Source organism: Zingiber officinale, chromosome 4A (assembly GCF_018446385.1).
Source record: "Zingiber officinale cultivar Zhangliang chromosome 4A, Zo_v1.1, whole genome shotgun sequence".
Lineage (NCBI taxonomy): Eukaryota > Viridiplantae > Streptophyta > Magnoliopsida > Zingiberales > Zingiberaceae > Zingiber > Zingiber officinale.
The window spans coordinates 30,790,138-30,807,594 of record NC_055992.1 but is presented as its reverse complement, the minus strand read 5'-3'; the positions used below and the strand labels follow the sequence as shown (position 1 = coordinate 30,807,594).

The 17,457-nt window shown below is 38.2% G+C and overlaps 1 protein-coding gene and 1 pseudogene across 1 annotated transcript in view; one reads left to right on the top strand and one right to left on the bottom strand.

Moving 5' to 3' along the window:
* Nucleotides 1-699: 699 nt before the first annotated feature.
* Nucleotides 700-17,457, bottom strand: part of LOC121969772 (RNA-binding KH domain-containing protein PEPPER-like) — a 52,000-nt gene continuing 35,242 nt past the window's right edge. The window contains exons 5-6 of the mRNA XM_042520015.1: nucleotides 1,344-1,538; nucleotides 700-1,070 (exon numbers count right to left, since the gene is read on the bottom strand). Of these exons, the coding sequence (XP_042375949.1) occupies nucleotides 900-1,070; nucleotides 1,344-1,538 (366 nt within the window). The 3' untranslated portion in view covers nucleotides 700-899. The remainder of the gene's footprint in view (nucleotides 1,071-1,343; nucleotides 1,539-17,457) is intronic.
* Nucleotides 10,551-13,332, top strand: LOC121969773 (annotated as a pseudogene).

Below are 17,457 nucleotides of genomic sequence, written 5' to 3'. Positions count from 1 at the left end.
CTTACTATCAATAAAACAACTTTATCATCCAAGTACCAACTCGTGGGCGGCTACACCGTGAGAACATCAAAATCTTAAAAGCCATAGTGATGGACGATGTCAAAATCTTACTATCAATAAAATAACTTTGTCATCCAAATACCAACTCGCGGCTACACCGTGAGAACATCAAAATCTTACTATCAAGATTACATTCTTAATGGACAATTTTCATTCTATAAATCATGTCTTACTTTTGTATTAATCGTTCTTTTTATTAAGATAAGACTTAATCGTCAATCTCCTTGTCTTGTACTTTTTTTTTTTGTTTTCTAATAGTTCTGCAAGTTGGTGTCAAGGTCTTATCCTAATGAGCCTTCAATTGTTGAAATTTTTTATTGCCTAAATTTAAAAGAGTAGTTTAAGAATGTTTATTTTAAATTATTACATCGGAATAACAGGATCATCGATATAGAAGCTTATAGTTTCGACCGTTGCTCTCAATATTTTCAAAGGAAGCTTTCGAACACAATTTGAATATCCCCTTTGCACAAAGGTGAATATTGATGTTACTAATCTTGGCATTTATAAGGTTGATGTGTTATCTGTAAAAAAAAAAAAATACAAATCCTCTTATTCTTTTTCTTCCGCTCTCATGTTTTCTCCCAAAGTAAACAAGCCGCCAACCATTTTCAAGAACTAGTGCAAAATTAACACTCATTTAGCGGTTAATCTCCAAAATTGCATGGTAACGCAGTTGATATTAGGCAGTTAACCAAGTAATTGGCAGTTATTAAGTAAACCTAGTTAAGAAACAGTCAACCCAACAAATTATCTCTACTCAAATAACTACTGGTTTTTTTTCTTTGAAAGTGGCTTCAAATGCACATGTTTAACCGTAAAAATAAACTAAATTGCTCTTATATCCGATACCCCCCATAGCTACCTAGCTCTGAGGAACCATATCGATCATAGGCCTGCGAAGAGGATGGATAAGGTGCACTCGATAAATGGGAATAACTTGAACCCGAGCCCGTGTCCAATCCACTGTAGCTGTTTGATAATGGTTCAGTACGGCTGGCAACAAAATCCTGCAGGCAATAGAAAAAGCAGGATGAGCTTGAAACCGATGGTTGGTGTTATTGCATTGTATGTCATCATATTAGTATCATCGCATTTTATATGATCAAAATCAGGACTTTTTTGGGTCAACTTGTAGTCTGTAGGACGTAATCAAGCTTCAACAACAATAATTTTCATGCCTAAAAATGTTTTAGGAACTTTCATCCAGGAAAAGAAGGGTATGGACTGGGCCCTTTACTACAACAGGAGAAAGAAAGGAACAGATAGATCATTCAACCGACCTGTATGAGCTGCCGAGCAATATGGACCTCCGATGAAGTGCCCTTGATTTCAACAGTTATCTCATCAGCCATTCCTCTACTCTCCTCAATGGTAATTGATGCTCCACTAGTACGTCGCATGTATGCTATATTTCTCCCTCCAATACCAATAATATCCTCGGCATATGCAAGTGGAATTTGCATTCTCTGTGTGACCTGCGCCACGAAGCAGTTCAACAAGTGAATCAACTGGAATAAGAAGTATTATTCTAATATAGCAAATGTGAGATGGATTTAGAATTTTAAAAGTTGATTAGTTCTTTGAATATTCTCCTCACTTGGATAGAGAAACATGAAACAATAAGCTTCAGGAACTGCTTAATTGCATCATTTTGTGTAGGTAATCTTCCAAGATAAAAGGTGTTATTGATACCTAGGTACACTCCAGTGAAAAATAAAAACATAAATACAAGCTAACTTTTTTTCCCTTCTTCCATGAGTCATGTTTGCTCTAATGCTTAACAATCTTAGCTTCTCCAACGAAGACATTGCAGCCTAAGTGATGGTTAAGACCGGACCCTCATTAGCACAGAACAAAAATTGCTGGCCAAATGGCCTAATGGTTTATGACTTACAAAGCAAAGTGCTACAATCAGATATCAAGAAATAGCTTCCCCACATCTGAATGTAGCACTTTGCTTATTTCTAAATTGTTGTAAGCCACTGTACTAAACATCTTCTGCTTGGTGTCAACGAGTGTTCACTCTAAGCCACTGCTTTAGGCAGCAAAAGTCTTTCTTAGAGAAGCTAAGTTCCTATGAACCGAAGATTGTACTTGGTGAAAAACTCACTATAGAAGCTGCATGGACACTAAGCTCTAGTATTCATGAAGGAATAAAGAAAATCCAAGCTATGGATACGCCCTGCCTGAGCTCGGTTTACTGAGATACAAGTGTCACTCGACGTGCGTTGTCTATAATAATGTCAAAGAAACTTAGATGCGTAACTCAAATAGAATTATTACAAAACACCACCCAATCATCGCATAAGCTGCATAATATGGCACAAAAGTGCAAAGTGAAATTAAAAAATAAATACATGATTTATATTCATTTGCATAGAATCTAAATAACATTAACAATCAAGGTTACCAAATTTAACAACCATTTATCAGAGTTATTACCACATTTATTTAGACACATTCTCCTTAGAGATTTATCTTTTAAATCCACATTTTATTATAATTTTTCACTTGCACTGATTGAATACATTATTCATTGTCATTAGCCAATTAAATTCACATTACTTATATTTTCAAAAGAGAAGTTTATGTTTATATTATCTTATAGAGGTTACCAAAGTTAACAATCATTTATCACATAGTAAGTTATTACCACATTTATTTAGACACATTCCCCTTACTGATTTATCTTTTAAATCCACATTTTATTATAATCTTTCACTTACTCCAATTGAACACATTATTCTTTGTTACACATTTAAGTTCACATTATGATTCACAAGTTAAACGTATTATTCACTTATCAAAATTTACATCGCATTATATCTTCTTAATGCTCAAATTAAAACATTAGGATTATGGTGAAACATAATAGTTATTATCATCTATCTCATAAATAAACACTCACTTGTAATGGAACAATGCCTTGTCAATGGAATAAATAAAAAAAAAAATGAGAGCCCCATATAACATGCAAAGGTCTAAACCATAAACCCTCTGCACTCAACTACAAGGACATCTATCGTAAAATACTTATGATGCGCTAATGGACCAAAGTTCCTCTAGAGGCAGTGTCAAAGCCCAAATTATATGGTCGGTTTGAAGTTTTCACCATTACCATTTTCTCTATTTTGATAAGTTATAATTTTATCCAAGGGTGATCTCATTATAGTTTATATTAACTCTAGTGGCTACCTACAATTTTCTCTTTTAAGAGTTTCACACATTAGTTAGTTTGCTATCAATCAATTATCAGAGTCATAAACTCAAATATCACGTAAGGGCAAGCAACTTAAAGCTAAGTCTCAACAAAAGCAAGAGTACAAGGGTAGTTTCGAAACCAACCGAGTAGATTAACCTATGAATAATATCCCATGATAACATACTAAGAACATAAGAAACAAAAGATACCTAAGGGTAGAAGGTTGACTTCTTAAAACCAAAAGAGCATTGTTGACTATGATTGAGTAAGGTTGACTTCTTAGAAACCAAAGAGCATTTTTGATGATGGTTGAATTGTTGCCTCTAAGAAGTTCTAACTTAAATTTTACTCATACCCTAACCATCAAAGGTAGGATATAATCTTGGCAAATCCATGCTTCATAACCAAACCAAAAGGCCACCAATTGCACCTTCAAATCAACCCAACAAGAATATCAAATAGCTAAGACAAAACCAACACTCACCGGAAGGAAAGCAAACCAACATCCAAATTTCTAGTGTTCATCAGAGACCAACTAAATTTCTCATCATGTCTAAGGCTTATTTTGTTTCACATTCGAAAATATTTTCTAGATTGTTCATTGTTGATGTCATAAGAAAGTATGGTCAAGGGAAAACTTTCTTTTTCAATAATAAATATTTTTTGAAAAAAATGAATCCTCTTTAAAAGAGCAGAAATCATTTTCCTTACTCATCCACAAGCCTTTGTTCTATGAATAAACGTCCTTATGCTTCAATCAATATAAACGTCTCTATGCTTCAATCTACACCCTCCTTCATGAAGGCTGATTGATTAAGGTAACTAAACAAGTTGAGAAGGCCAAGTGAGCCTGACACATAAAAGTTCCATAAACCATTAGATTTTTTTGTCAACTTCCACTATTAATCTGCTTTATTGGGAACGAATTACAGGGCAAGCCATATATCATTGGTAAGGCACGAATGTTTAGGTTTCAACAAAAAAAAAAACTAAGGTGTTCAAAAATAGTATTCTTATAGGAAGTTATAACCATTTTTGACTAAGTATGTTTGACTAGAATCTGCTCGGAAAGGATGAACCCACTCGGGAAAAGCTAGAAATCTGCTAAGGAAATATGAACCTACTCGGGAAAGCTGGAAGTATGCTCAGGAAAGCTGGAAACCTACTCAGGAAAAACTAATCTACTCGGGAATTCAAAGATTAACATTCCACTCGGAAATTGGAAATCATCAACCAGTTTCTTAGTATTTTTAAGATTTTCTTGGTATTTGCAAGATAATAAATCTTTAATGTGTTTTGTTTCATTGTTAAACGCACCTTTCATTTTTGAGATCCTAAGAAATATAAATCTCATTTAAAATAGTTTGACTCATCTTGGAGAGTTGTTCCAAGTCTCCCCTATAAAGTGCCATCATTTATATTGTTGGGAGTAGATGTTTTGAGATTAAAATATATGTGAGCTTTTAAGCTCATTAGAAGATTTACCTTCTTGTTATTTCTCTAAACTCTTTGGTGGATTTCCTAAGAGTGCTGAGGATTGAGAGTGTCTTGTATTACCTCCTATTTTTCTCCTACACTTTCCGTGTCAAGTTGGTCTCAGAGCTTTGGTTCACAATGATTGGTTGTAGAAGACAAAGGCCAAATGATGATGATCCTGCAACTCATTAAAGAGACCTTCGTGATGTCGAGTTGGATGACTTAAGAAGACAAGTGCAACAACTTGAGCAACGTCTCGCACGTGGCGAACCTTTGGAACATGATATTGAGGGGCATGATTTGAAAGCTAATTATGCAAATCAGGAAATGGGTTTTAATCCATTTCATGGTAATGAAAATGATGATTCTGGTGATAATGGACACTTTGCTCTAGATTTTATAAATCATAGGATTATTACTCTTGTTGAGGAAGAAGACGATGAGGAACCTTATGAGGCAACACCTATCTACGATAAATACGATGAAGGAGAGATTACTTATAAAGATCATTGAGAATCTTTGATGATACGACGTAGCTTCAATGCTATTTATGTTGAAGATCAATCATGGCTTCGCAATAATATCTTTCACACTAGGTGCACTTCTCATGGTAAGGTGTGCAATGTCATCATTGATGGCAAAAGTTGCGAGAATGTTGTGGCTACTACGATGGTGGAGAAGCTGAAACTAAAGATCGTAGATCATCTACAACCTTACAAGCTATCATGACTTTGTAAAGGTTTGGAAGAAAAAAAAGAATGTCATGTTGTCTCATTCCAAGTGCAGTCTCTTCGCCAAAATTTCAAGATATGATGCCTAAAGATGTGAAATATCCAACATTGCATTGATTTAGTCCCTAGTGCTTCTATTCCAAACAAGGTGGTCTATAGAATGAATCCAAAGGCGCATGAAGAAATGCAAAGCCAAGTTGAGGATTTGTTGGCTAAAGGTCTTGTCTAAGAAAGCAAGAGTCCTTGTGCTATCCCGGCCCTTCTAATGCCGAAGAAAGATGGTTCATGGCCCATGTGCATTGATAGTAGAACGATGAACAAAATCATTATCAAGTATTGCTTTCCTATCCCCCAACTCGATGATCTTTTCAACCAACTTCATGGTTCAAGATTAGGTCCAAAATTGATCTTCGAAGTGTATCACACAGATGCAAAAAGGTCGGTGATAATGCTTATAAAGTTAAGTTGCCAGTGGTTATGGTGTTTCCATAATTTTTAATGTTGCTGACCATTCTCCTTATATTGAACCTAATTTTCATTCAAGGGTGAATCTTTTTCAACTATGAGAGAATGACACAGAAAAAGTTTCGATTTTTGTGTCAACTTCAACTATTAATATGCTTTTATTGGGAACGGATTACATGGCAAGCCATGAATGTCTAGTTTTCACCCAAAAAAACGGTGCTCAAAAATAATACTCCTACAAGAAGTTATAGCCATTTTTTACTAAGTATGCTTGATGGGAAATCTGGTCGGAAAGGATGAACCCACTCAGGAAAAGCTGGAAATCTGCTCGGGAAAGATGAACCCACTCGGGAAAGCTGGAAGTCTACTCGAGAAAGCTGAAAATATACTCAGGAAAGATTAATCTACTTGGGAATTCAAAAATTAACATGCTACTCGTGAATTGGAAAGGACCAACTAGTTTTTTTAGTATTTTTGAAGATTTTCTTGGTACTTGCAAGAGAATAAGTCTTTAATGTGTTTTGTTTCATTGTTAAACACACCTTTCATTTTCGAGGCCTAGGAAATATAAATCTCATTTGAAACAGTTTGACTCATCTTGGAAAGTTGTTCCAAGTTTCCCGAGGGCCATTCTTTGTATTGTTGAGAACAGATGTTTTGAGATTAAAATATATTGTGAATTTTTAAGCTTGTTAGAAGATTTATCTTCTTGTTATTTCTCTAAACACTTTGGTGGATTTCCTAAGAGTGGTGAGGATTGAGAGTGCCTTGTATTACATCCTATTTCTACTACACTTTCCAATGTCAGATTCTATTGGTCTTAGCAAGTTGAGCGATTCAGGGAGTCAGAATGTGAGTTAATACAACTATTCATCACTTAAACCTTAGTGATCTCTCCTGTCATAGGCATTTAATGCATCCTCTTTCATTGTCTTCTGTATCCGTACAAGCTTGTACAATGTCTCCCGATCGTATCCCATACCCCATGTGTTCGTACAATCCAACAAAAAAACTCAATTCCTCCTCTACATGTGATGTTACCTCTCATCAAAATTTGATTGTCTTCAACCTTAGCAGAATATGAGACAACAATCAAATCCTCATTACAGGACAAACTCAATAGAAATAATTACCTTCAACGGTCTCAATCGATGATTGTTCATATGTAGCAAGGAAAGGAAAATTATTTATCTAGACCATACAAATGCAGACGCCCAAAGGTTCAGAAGTCGAAAAACAAAAAAACAATATAAGTGTCCTAGTTAATTAATTACATAAACAACGAGATAGGGAACACATTTCTCCTATATAAAACGAGAGAAATTTAGGAAGGAGCAAGGGATATTTATTCAAATAAGAAGAATACCACAAAGTTGTTCGAAATAGAAACTAATCTACATGATTTGCACCGAGGAGATTTGATAGTGACTCAATATTTTAATACTCACACGTTATTGGGAGCAAGTTATTATGTGTGAGGAATATCCATGGAATTGCCTTGAAGACTGAGTCCAGTATAGGCACACTGTTGAAAAGAAAAGAGTACAAATTTCTATTTCAGGCTCAACAAAAACCTTATTGGAGTTTGAAGAAAAATTTAGGGGATGAAGCCACGACTCAACCTTCAATAAGCTTTTTCAGAGGGAATAATCCAGGAAAAAGGCCACAACTCAAGTAGAAAATTCTGCCCTAGTTGCTCACGGGCCTCAGAATGAAGGTAATGAAATCACTAGAGGGAACACCCATATTGTGAGCATTATCGCAAAGTTGGTCCCACCAAGGGATTCAAGGGAAACCATCAAATTGGCATCCCTCACACACACAAAACCAAGGTAATAGCTGAGGATTCTGAAGAATTTAATAAGCAATCACAATTAGTCGACTCTACTGTGACAATTGGGACTGAATTTTTAGAGTAAAAAGCATTGTTCTATAAGTGTCTTAAGCATTAGAAAAGATAAATTGAATTCATGGATTGCAAATTCAGAAGCTTGATACTACATGACTAGAGATAGAGAGACTAACAAATTTCAGCCCATGTTGTAAAAACATATCAGTCAAGATAGCACACATTAGACAATTCACTTTCTAAAGAATTGGGATTGGAATAGTAAAAATTTCAAAATACCTAAGATTCAATTCTACTCTTTTAGTGTCTTAATTAAAGTGCAATTTACTATCAATTAGAACACTCACTAGGGATAACAATTATGTTGCTAAATTTTCTCCAAATTTTATGAATTTCAGATCTTGGATTTGGGGAAGATGATTGCAATGCTAAAGAATGTTCATAGATCTATCTTCTTGAGGCGAATAATTATCCTAAAAGGGAGGCGAACCATTCTCTATAAGGGAAGGTTATAATACCAGTTGTTTAGCAAGTCACAATTGAGTTTCTAGTTCTCTGAAAGGGGACTTGAATTTAATGCTAAAGAAATTCAAATGAGTTTCAATGTGAAATTTGGCAAATCGCAAAACATGTTGAAAAATTTTATCCCAACCTACCTTAGACAGATTCACAACCTCTTTCATTAATCCATAATGATGTGGGGGGACCATCTAGAATTAAAAATAATACTAGATCTCATTGGTTCATAACATTTATGGATGATGACACTGAATTTATATTAGTTTTCCCAGTGAAAGAAAAAAATCAAAGGCAGGTCTAATATTTCAAAAATTCAATACCATGGTTCAAACTCAATTTTAAACCAAAAAAAAATTTCGAAAACGATAATGCAAAGTGATATTACTGATATCGACTTGTGGGACTGAATGCCAAGGCTGCGGACTCGCCTTTGATCAAGAAACTGCTGCAACTTAGGGACACATTGTGCAGCAGGACCGGCTCCAAACAGCAGGAGCGGCTCCAAACAGCAGGAGCAGAACCTCCTGTCCACCTGGTTCAATTCTGTCCAGCGTGGAGCAGCAGCTCTGTATGACTTCCTCCAGCCTCAAAGCAAGCCCAAGGCGTGGGCAAAGGCTCTGTGGAAGCCATACCTCATGCATAAGCATCAGTTTTCCCTATCGCTCCTTGCACACAGCCGCCTGCACACCAAAGACAAGCTGGAGTATGAGTCGTGCAAAATCTGCCCCTTGTGCAAGCGAGCAGATGAAACATTGGACCATATCTTATTTCGGAGTCCTGCTCGTGCTGCTCTTTAGGACAAGATGAAGACTTGGCTTCTACTACAACATGACATGAGCACCTCCAAGCGGATGTTGAAAGTCTTCCTCCAAAGATATCAAGGCGATGGATCATTGACTAGAGCTAGATATTTGGGCATGTCTTGTACGGTCTTTTTGTTATGGCAAGCACGTAATCGTTGTTAGTATGAGGGAGATGTCCCCGATGTTGAGAGAATGTTTCACAAGATCCAGACGTACATCTTTCACTTTGTGTGCGTCCAATATGTCTCATGTGATATATAAAAACTATTTACCTTCTCAAAAAAAAAAACAAAAACAGAGCATGCCTATGTAGCCCTTCTCTAAGGCAACTCAGATTCCGTGCACCTCACACAAATTCTCGAGCTCTTTATCCCACTCAGTTATCCTAGTTTTCCACATAATTCGGCCTTCAGAATACCTCGTACAACTCGATACCCGAATCCCCCAGCCTACTCTCCCCTCTGAACACTAAAAGCTACCTGATGTCTCTCCTCAAAGCACTCTGAGCTCCCTAACCTTCCAAAGCAAAGCTCGATGTCTCAAGTTTTGCATTCTCCTAGAAACCAAGTACCTTACATGTCATAATTAGACGACTCCCCACAATCCACAACCCCTAAAGCCCAACGGACCTAGTGTTTAGGGTTTGGATGCAGACCCTCTAAATACTCAAGGTCTAACAACCAGGACTTAGGGTTTGGATGATGATCCTCTATAAATATTAAAGTAGTAGCATTATGAGCATCTAATCCTAATCTCTCTCATCAATAAACACTTCTCTATTATTATTTTATTGCCTCCATAGTACCATCGTGACTTAAGCATAGAAGGGGTTTTGTCAAAAAATATCGGCAAGCCCTTTGAAGTGTGCTTTCTTGTCTGAAGGACAATTGTCCCTCACCAAGTCAAACATTTCAACATCAAGTCAGGCAACAAATTTTATCCACATCATATTAGCGTCGCCTTAGAAAACTTTGATTAAATAGCCAAGACATTGGGATGGGATGAACTCATCTAAAAAGATCCATACTCTTCTTATTAGTTGACGCACCGTCCTATTGATCACTTCAAGCGTTAGCAAAGATAAGCCCTCAATCGGCTTTGGTCGATCTTCAAGTAATTCGTGACATACATGGTTGTCAAGCAACCAGCAGTGTGGAAGATTTATCATCCCAAATCCAATAAAAGGTACAAGGAATTGAAGCCCATCAATGCAAGTTGCCCTCACCTACACGACCTTCCCTTCCAACCTCGGTGTTGGCCCCTTTTGAGCCCTAAGACTTGTTTTCTCTGTAAGATCCTCACCTCCCCCAACCCTTCATCGATCATGCCCTTGATTGCGTTGGCATCCACATCTCCTAGCAAGATGTGAAGAAAGTGCTCGAGTTCAATTACTCCCACCTGGATGTCACCATCACCTTCTTCCACTAGGTGGGATAAATTACCAACACTCACCCCATGCATGGAATCTTGTGGTTGGCCTCCTCAGGACGAACAAGAACCTCCATCCTCTTCCAACATGCTTTATCCAGCGGCCATGGACCACCAGCCTCAATTACTCCCACCCAGATGTTGCGGTCACCTTCTTCCACTAGGTGGGATATTGCTATTCTCAATTACAAATGCTCATCCTATGCATGGAACACTATGGTCAACCTCCTTGGCAAGAACAAGAACCTCTATCCTCGTCCAACATGCTTTCTCCGATAACCATGGACCACCAACCTCTAAAACTATAGCTGCTCTCATTTCAACCTTTGGCCAACCCCTTGTCCTTGTCGTCCTCCGTAATTCCAACCATCCAAACTCATGCTCCACTTCTTCTAAATAATTAAGAAGACTGAGTTCCACCATGATCGGAGACCTATCGAGAGATCAACCACTTTTCGCCTAGAACTCCATGCTTAACCACGCCTGTTGCATCCTCCTAGATGATATGCCCTAGCGCCTCATCCCGCCCATCAAGAAAATGTTTGCTGCCCTCATCAACGGCTATGGTCACTCCAGCATCCCCTAAGAGGCAATCACGATCTTCCACTGCCTCCTTGAGCTTAACATCACATGTATAATTCTCTCCTATGATGTTTTTTTTAAAGTCATTTCACACCGGCCAGGTTATAATGGTCAAAAGGTTCTGCCATGGCATGCTGATTGAGGGTGTCCCCCAAACACTCTCCGCCTCTAGGACTTTTGCATCTCTATCAAGATAGAGATGGCACAACGCTTCTTTGTTGGCTTAAAGCAGCATGACATTGCTCTAACTCTTGACACTTATAACATTAACCTCAACGATTGGTTACCAGCGAAGAACATAGTTTAAAATCTTGAGTCGCATCGAAATTTCGATTTATTATCGAAACGATATAGTTTCAGTACCGTATCATGTCGTGTCGATATGATTTCAATATTTTTTAAATATAAATATATTAAAAGGACAACCTGGTGCACGAAGCTCGCATCAATGCGAGTCCAGAGAAGAGTCTATCGTATACGGCCTTATCCTACTTTGCAAGAGCTAGTTTCGATATTCAAACTTGTGACCTCCAAGTCACACGGCAACAAGTACCAAGGCTCCCCTTCAAATATAAATATATTAGTTTTTAAAAAAAATAATCTAAATATTAAAAAATTAAAAATACAAAAAGTTCGAGTTTAATTATTACCCAAGTTTTTTTTTTCTAACATCGCACAGGCGTCCCCACCGCGATTTGCAATCTACGAAGGTAATAGCGGCCTCTAGCCTCGACGAAGGGCAGTCACGAGAGCACAAGGATGACCTCATGGTCGTGGTGTCGGTAGGTACATGTGCCGATCACGCGTCAGAATGGTAAATATTGCGAGCGACACAGCTCGGTATTTCAATCCATGGCGAAGAAGATGGATATTACAAATGTGTTAGACAAAATCACAACTATTGATTTTACATTGAACTCAACCTCCTACAACATTATGATCAAAGATTGTCTCATAAGGTAGGGTGGATGATATGCCGTTATTCTCTAGTAAGCCTCGGAAGAAGACATTTTGCAGCTATCATGATGATGTGAGAGGTGTGGAAGCTCAGAAAGCATAGAATAAGATGGCTGAGCTACAAATAATACCAAAGGATTAGTTGATATTCTTGACACTTGGTCTTCCCTTTTGCCAATCTGGTGATTTAGAGGGAGTAGTGGATGTGCACTAGAAAATGGCCCAATTCAAACATCTATCGGTGGATCTACAACAGCATAGTGTTTTGATTGAGAGTTTGTGCAAGGGAGAAAAGTATGAGAGTGTGATAGCATTGCTTGTTGAGCTGCTTCAGAATGGTACATTGCTGAATCCCCAGGATCCTACTTTAGAGCCCCCTGCATAAAATTCGATGATCAAGTAATTGTGTGATCATGGAAAGACCAAGAAGACAGAGGCTTTCTTCACACAAGGAGAGACCAATAAGACAGGCTTTCTTTAGGCGACTGATGAAGAAGGGTGGTTGATGAAGGGTAGATGACAACAACTTGATAAGTGTGCTAGCAAAGGAAGCTATGCCAGAATTGGCATCTGATACTTACTATCATGACATTCTGTGAAATTCCAACCGATGCCGATTCATATGTATTGCTCGTTGAGAGCTTCTTGAAGAAGAATGAGCCAGCAGATGCAAGGACAGCATTGGATAGCATGAAGGAACAGGGGCACTTGCCCAGTCCAACCTTTTTCTGCTCAGTGGTGATGGCTCTGTTTGAAGATGGCTGGGTTAAAAACAAACTGCTAGTGGGGTGATGAAGAGTTTGATAGAGAAGGGAGTGAAGGAGAATATGGACTTGGTCTATAAGATTCTGGAAGCACTTCTCATGAGGGACCATATTAAGGAAGCTCTTGGTAGAATCAATCTCATGACAATGAATGACTGCATTCCAGATATCTATCACTTGCTGGTTGTTCTTTGTGATAATGACAATATAACCGAAGCCCAAAAGCTGGCAGACTTCACATTGGAAGAGAGACAACGGTAGCAAAGGCCTAAGAAGCATTCACAAAATATGAGAGACAAATTACCAAAAAAGTGTTGAAGAAAGAAAGAAGACTAGACAAGCACGAATATTCAATAGCAACAAGAGCATTAGTACAATTTCTGGTCAAGAAGATAAAGGCTCAGGCGCCTATATTTCTCATAGATGCCAGTGGACTGCCCCAAGGCCACAGGATTGACCCTGGACATCTTCGTGATAATGAGGATTTTTTCAACTCCTTTTACAACGCTTTCGTATTATCAATTTGCTAATCTAGGCTTATGAGGATTATTTCTGTTGATTTACTAATTCTGGACTTACATGCTTATTTTCTTGGATTAGTAATAATTTTCAGATATTTATCTCTCTCAAACCTCGGTCTCAGGATCAAGCTTTTCCCCTTAGCATTGGTGAGTCACATGAACACAAAGAAGTTGACTCAACAACTACTCTCCAAGACAACTACAGACTGCACCACGATCTTCAAATCGAGTTCTCCCCCATAGCATCAATGGGTAACCCAAACACTAAGGGTCCACTCGGCAACCGCTTTCCCACATGGTCGTAGGTTACCCCACGATATCGAGATCTCCCTCAACCCCCTAGTGTCAGCAAGTCATTTAAATGTTTGGTGAGTCACATGAACACAAAGAAGTTGACTCAACAACTACTCTCCAAGACAACTGCAGACTGCACAACGATCTTCAAATCGAGTTCTCCCCCATAGCATCAATGGGTAACCCAAACACTAAGGGGTCGACTCGGCAACCGCTTTCCCACATGGTCGCAGGTTACCCCACGATATCGAGATCTCCCTCAACCCCCTAGTGTCAGCAAGTCATTTAAATGCTTGGTGAGTCACATGAACACAAAGAAGTTGACTCAACAACTACTCTCCAAGACAACTGCAAACTGCACCACGATCTTCAAATCGAGTTCTCCCCCATAGCATCAATGGGTAACCCAAACACTAAGGCTCGGCAACTGCTTTCCCACATGGTCGCAGGTTACCCCACGATATCGAGATCTCCCTCAACCCCTTAGTGTCAACAAGTCATTTAAATGCTAACGGGTCGAATCAGCAAATGCTCTCCCAGACAGTTGTGGTCTTCCCATAGTCTCAGGATCGACTTCTTCCCTTAGCATCAATGGGTCACCTATACCTTAGCCAATCAACTCGACTCGACAACCGCTCTCACAAATAGTTGTGTGCTACCCCGCATCTCGGGATCGAGCCCTCCCTCTTAGCATCAATGGGTCATCTAAATCCTAAGGGATCAATTTGGCAATCACATAATTCTAGGTTATGGATTCACCCTACTATCTTGAGATCAAGCTCTCTCCCACTCTCTCCCTTAGAATTAATGTCACCTAAACGCTAAATGTTGATTCAGCAACTACTCTCCATAGAGTTGTTAGTTGCCCTACGATCTTGGGATCGAGCTCTCTCTTGTAATGTCGTTAACGCTAAACTGTCAACTGCTCTCCCAAATAGTTGTGAGTTGTCCAGCAGTCTCGAAATAGAGATCTACCCCCCCCCCCTCGCGATCAACTCGACATTTACTCTCTCAAACCCACTGTCTCGAGATCGACTCCATATTCACTCTCCTAGACCCACAGTACCGGAATTGACTCGGTATTCAATCTTCCATGCCCACAGTCTTGGGATCAATTTGACATTACTCTCCCAAATCCATGATCTTGGGATGAACTCAACATTTACACTCTCAAACCCACAGTCTTGCATCAACTCAACATTTACTCTATAACTCACGATCTCGAGATCAACTCAACATTGCTTTCCCAAACTCACGGTCTCAAGATCGACTGAACCTTTACTCTTAAACCCACGGACTCGGGATCAACTCGACATTTAGCCTCCTAAATCCATGATCTTAGGATCGACTCAACATTTACTCTCTCAGACCTAAGGTCTCGGGATCAACTCGACATTTCCTCTCCAAAATCCACAATCTCAGGATCGACTTGATATTACTCACCTATATCCACAATCTTAGGATTGACTCAACATTACTATCGTAGAATCACGCTCTCAGGATCGAACTTTTCTCCCTTGGCATCAGTAGGTCACCTAAATGCTATAGAGTCGACTCAATGATTACTTTCTTAGACCACGGTCTTGGGATCAATTTTTTCCTCCTTAGCGTAAGTGGGTCACCTAAACACTAAGATGTTGATTCGGCAATTACTCTCCTAGACCCATGGTCTCAAGATTGAACTTTTTCCCTTTAGCATTAGTCTAAGGGTTCAACTCAGTTGTTAGAGGTGCGAGGCGCACCAAGGCGGAAAGGGCTCATATAGCCCGAGGCGCGCCTGAGGCGCGCGCCTCTTGAACATGAGGTTGATGACTACTAAACTATTCACACACTCATATAATATGTCAAATATGATAACTATTAATATTCCACACACACCAATATCAAATACGACAAGCAAAACAACACCATGATAAAATTAATAAAAGTTTCAATTTTCTAATTTAAACTAACAAAGTTCATCAAAACAAGCGTAATAAGTCAAATTAATCATATGCTCAAGATCATCCTCATTGTATTCTTCTTCTTTATCTTCATCTTCTTCAAATTCAATTTCTTCTTCTTCATCTCTAAGTCTTAGAGATGAGTGTCTCATAGAGGAAGATGTATTTCCCTTCTCGACTTGTTTAGGCCTAGCATGTGAACTAGAGGTTATGGATGCAATATTTTTTTACTCTAGTACAATATTCAGGCTCTTTAGCTCCATTAGCCCTAGCAACGACATCTCATGTCAAGTCATCACCTTCAAAAACCAACTCATCTTCTTCATTATCACTTTCTCCATCCATTCTACCCATCAACCATTCATTACTATCATCAATATATGTCAAAGAGATGGGATCAATCTTATCACGTGTGTCATACCGAAGTTTTAAGGCACGATTATATTTCACAAATACTAAATCATTTAAGCGATGCTGAGCTAGCCTATTCCTTTTTTTGCTGTGAATCTACAAAATATCAAAAATCACAATAAGTATAATAAAATAACAAAGAATATTTTCTACTTATAAAAGTAGCATACTAATAGTATTAAACATTTATATTTATTACATACCTGCTCAAATACACTCCAATTGCGCTCACAACCAGAAGCACTACAAGTGAGGCTAAGCACTTTAATAGCAAACTTTTACAATTCTGGGGTATTTGCTCCGTAGCATTCCCACCATTCTGCTGAAGATAATGCTCTTCTATATCTAACTGTCACATTCCTCCCAAATAGTCCTTCTGTCTTTCGATATATAGAGAGCTGGGCAGTGATTTTATCTTGCTCGGCAGCGTTTGAAACCAATCTCTCCATAGTTTCAAATAAATCATTCACCACTTCTCCGCAGATATTTGAATCTGTGTATGAATAAAAATATTCTAGATTCAAATAATGTCCTGCAGCATGCAGAGGCCGATGAAGTTGGCATTCCCATCTCTTATCAATTATCTCAAACACTTCTTTGTATTTCTCTTCTTTCTCCTTAAAGGCCTTCATAATTGTTTCTTTTGCTCTATCCATAGTCTCATAAATATAGCCCATTGCAGGTTTTCTTTCACCATCAACCAGTCTCAGAATACGAACTAAAGGGTCATATATCTTTAAAATATGCACAATACTGCTCCAAAATCTAAGTATCATGATGATTTTAGCTACCTTCTTCCCCGCCGCTTCTTTTGTCCATTTATTCTCTGTCCAATCCTTTGAAATGAATATTTTTTTTAAATATTGCTTCTGTAGGTGTATCCTTTCAAGAGTGAGAAAAGCAGTAGCAAATCTTGTGACACCTGCCAACAAAGCTCTTTTTGTCTTGTGAATTGCCTCAATATATTTACCATACCGGGGCGAACATAAATGTAAGCATTCACACTCATTGCCTTCTTCAATGTTACTTTAAAATCAGGCAATTTCCCAATATCTTCTAAGATCAAGTCAACACAGTGAGCAGCACAAGGAGTCCAATATAAGTGTAGCTTTTTTGCTTCTAATAATTTTCCTATAAAAGAAGTTAGAAAACTAGATAATTTTAACATATATAAGAAAAAGCATAATGATAAGAAAAAATTAAATAAATTCTTACCAGCAAGCACATTGTTACTTGCACTATCCGTAACAACTTTAATAACATTAACTTCTCCTACACGCTCCACAAATCGATCAAGCAACTGAAATATTTTCTCTCCAGTTTTTGCATAATCAGAAGCATCAACCGATTCGATGAAAACTGAACTTTTAGGAGAATTCACTAAAAAAATTAATCAATGTCCTCTGCCTTTTGTCTGTCCACTCATCTGCCATCAAACTACAACCATAC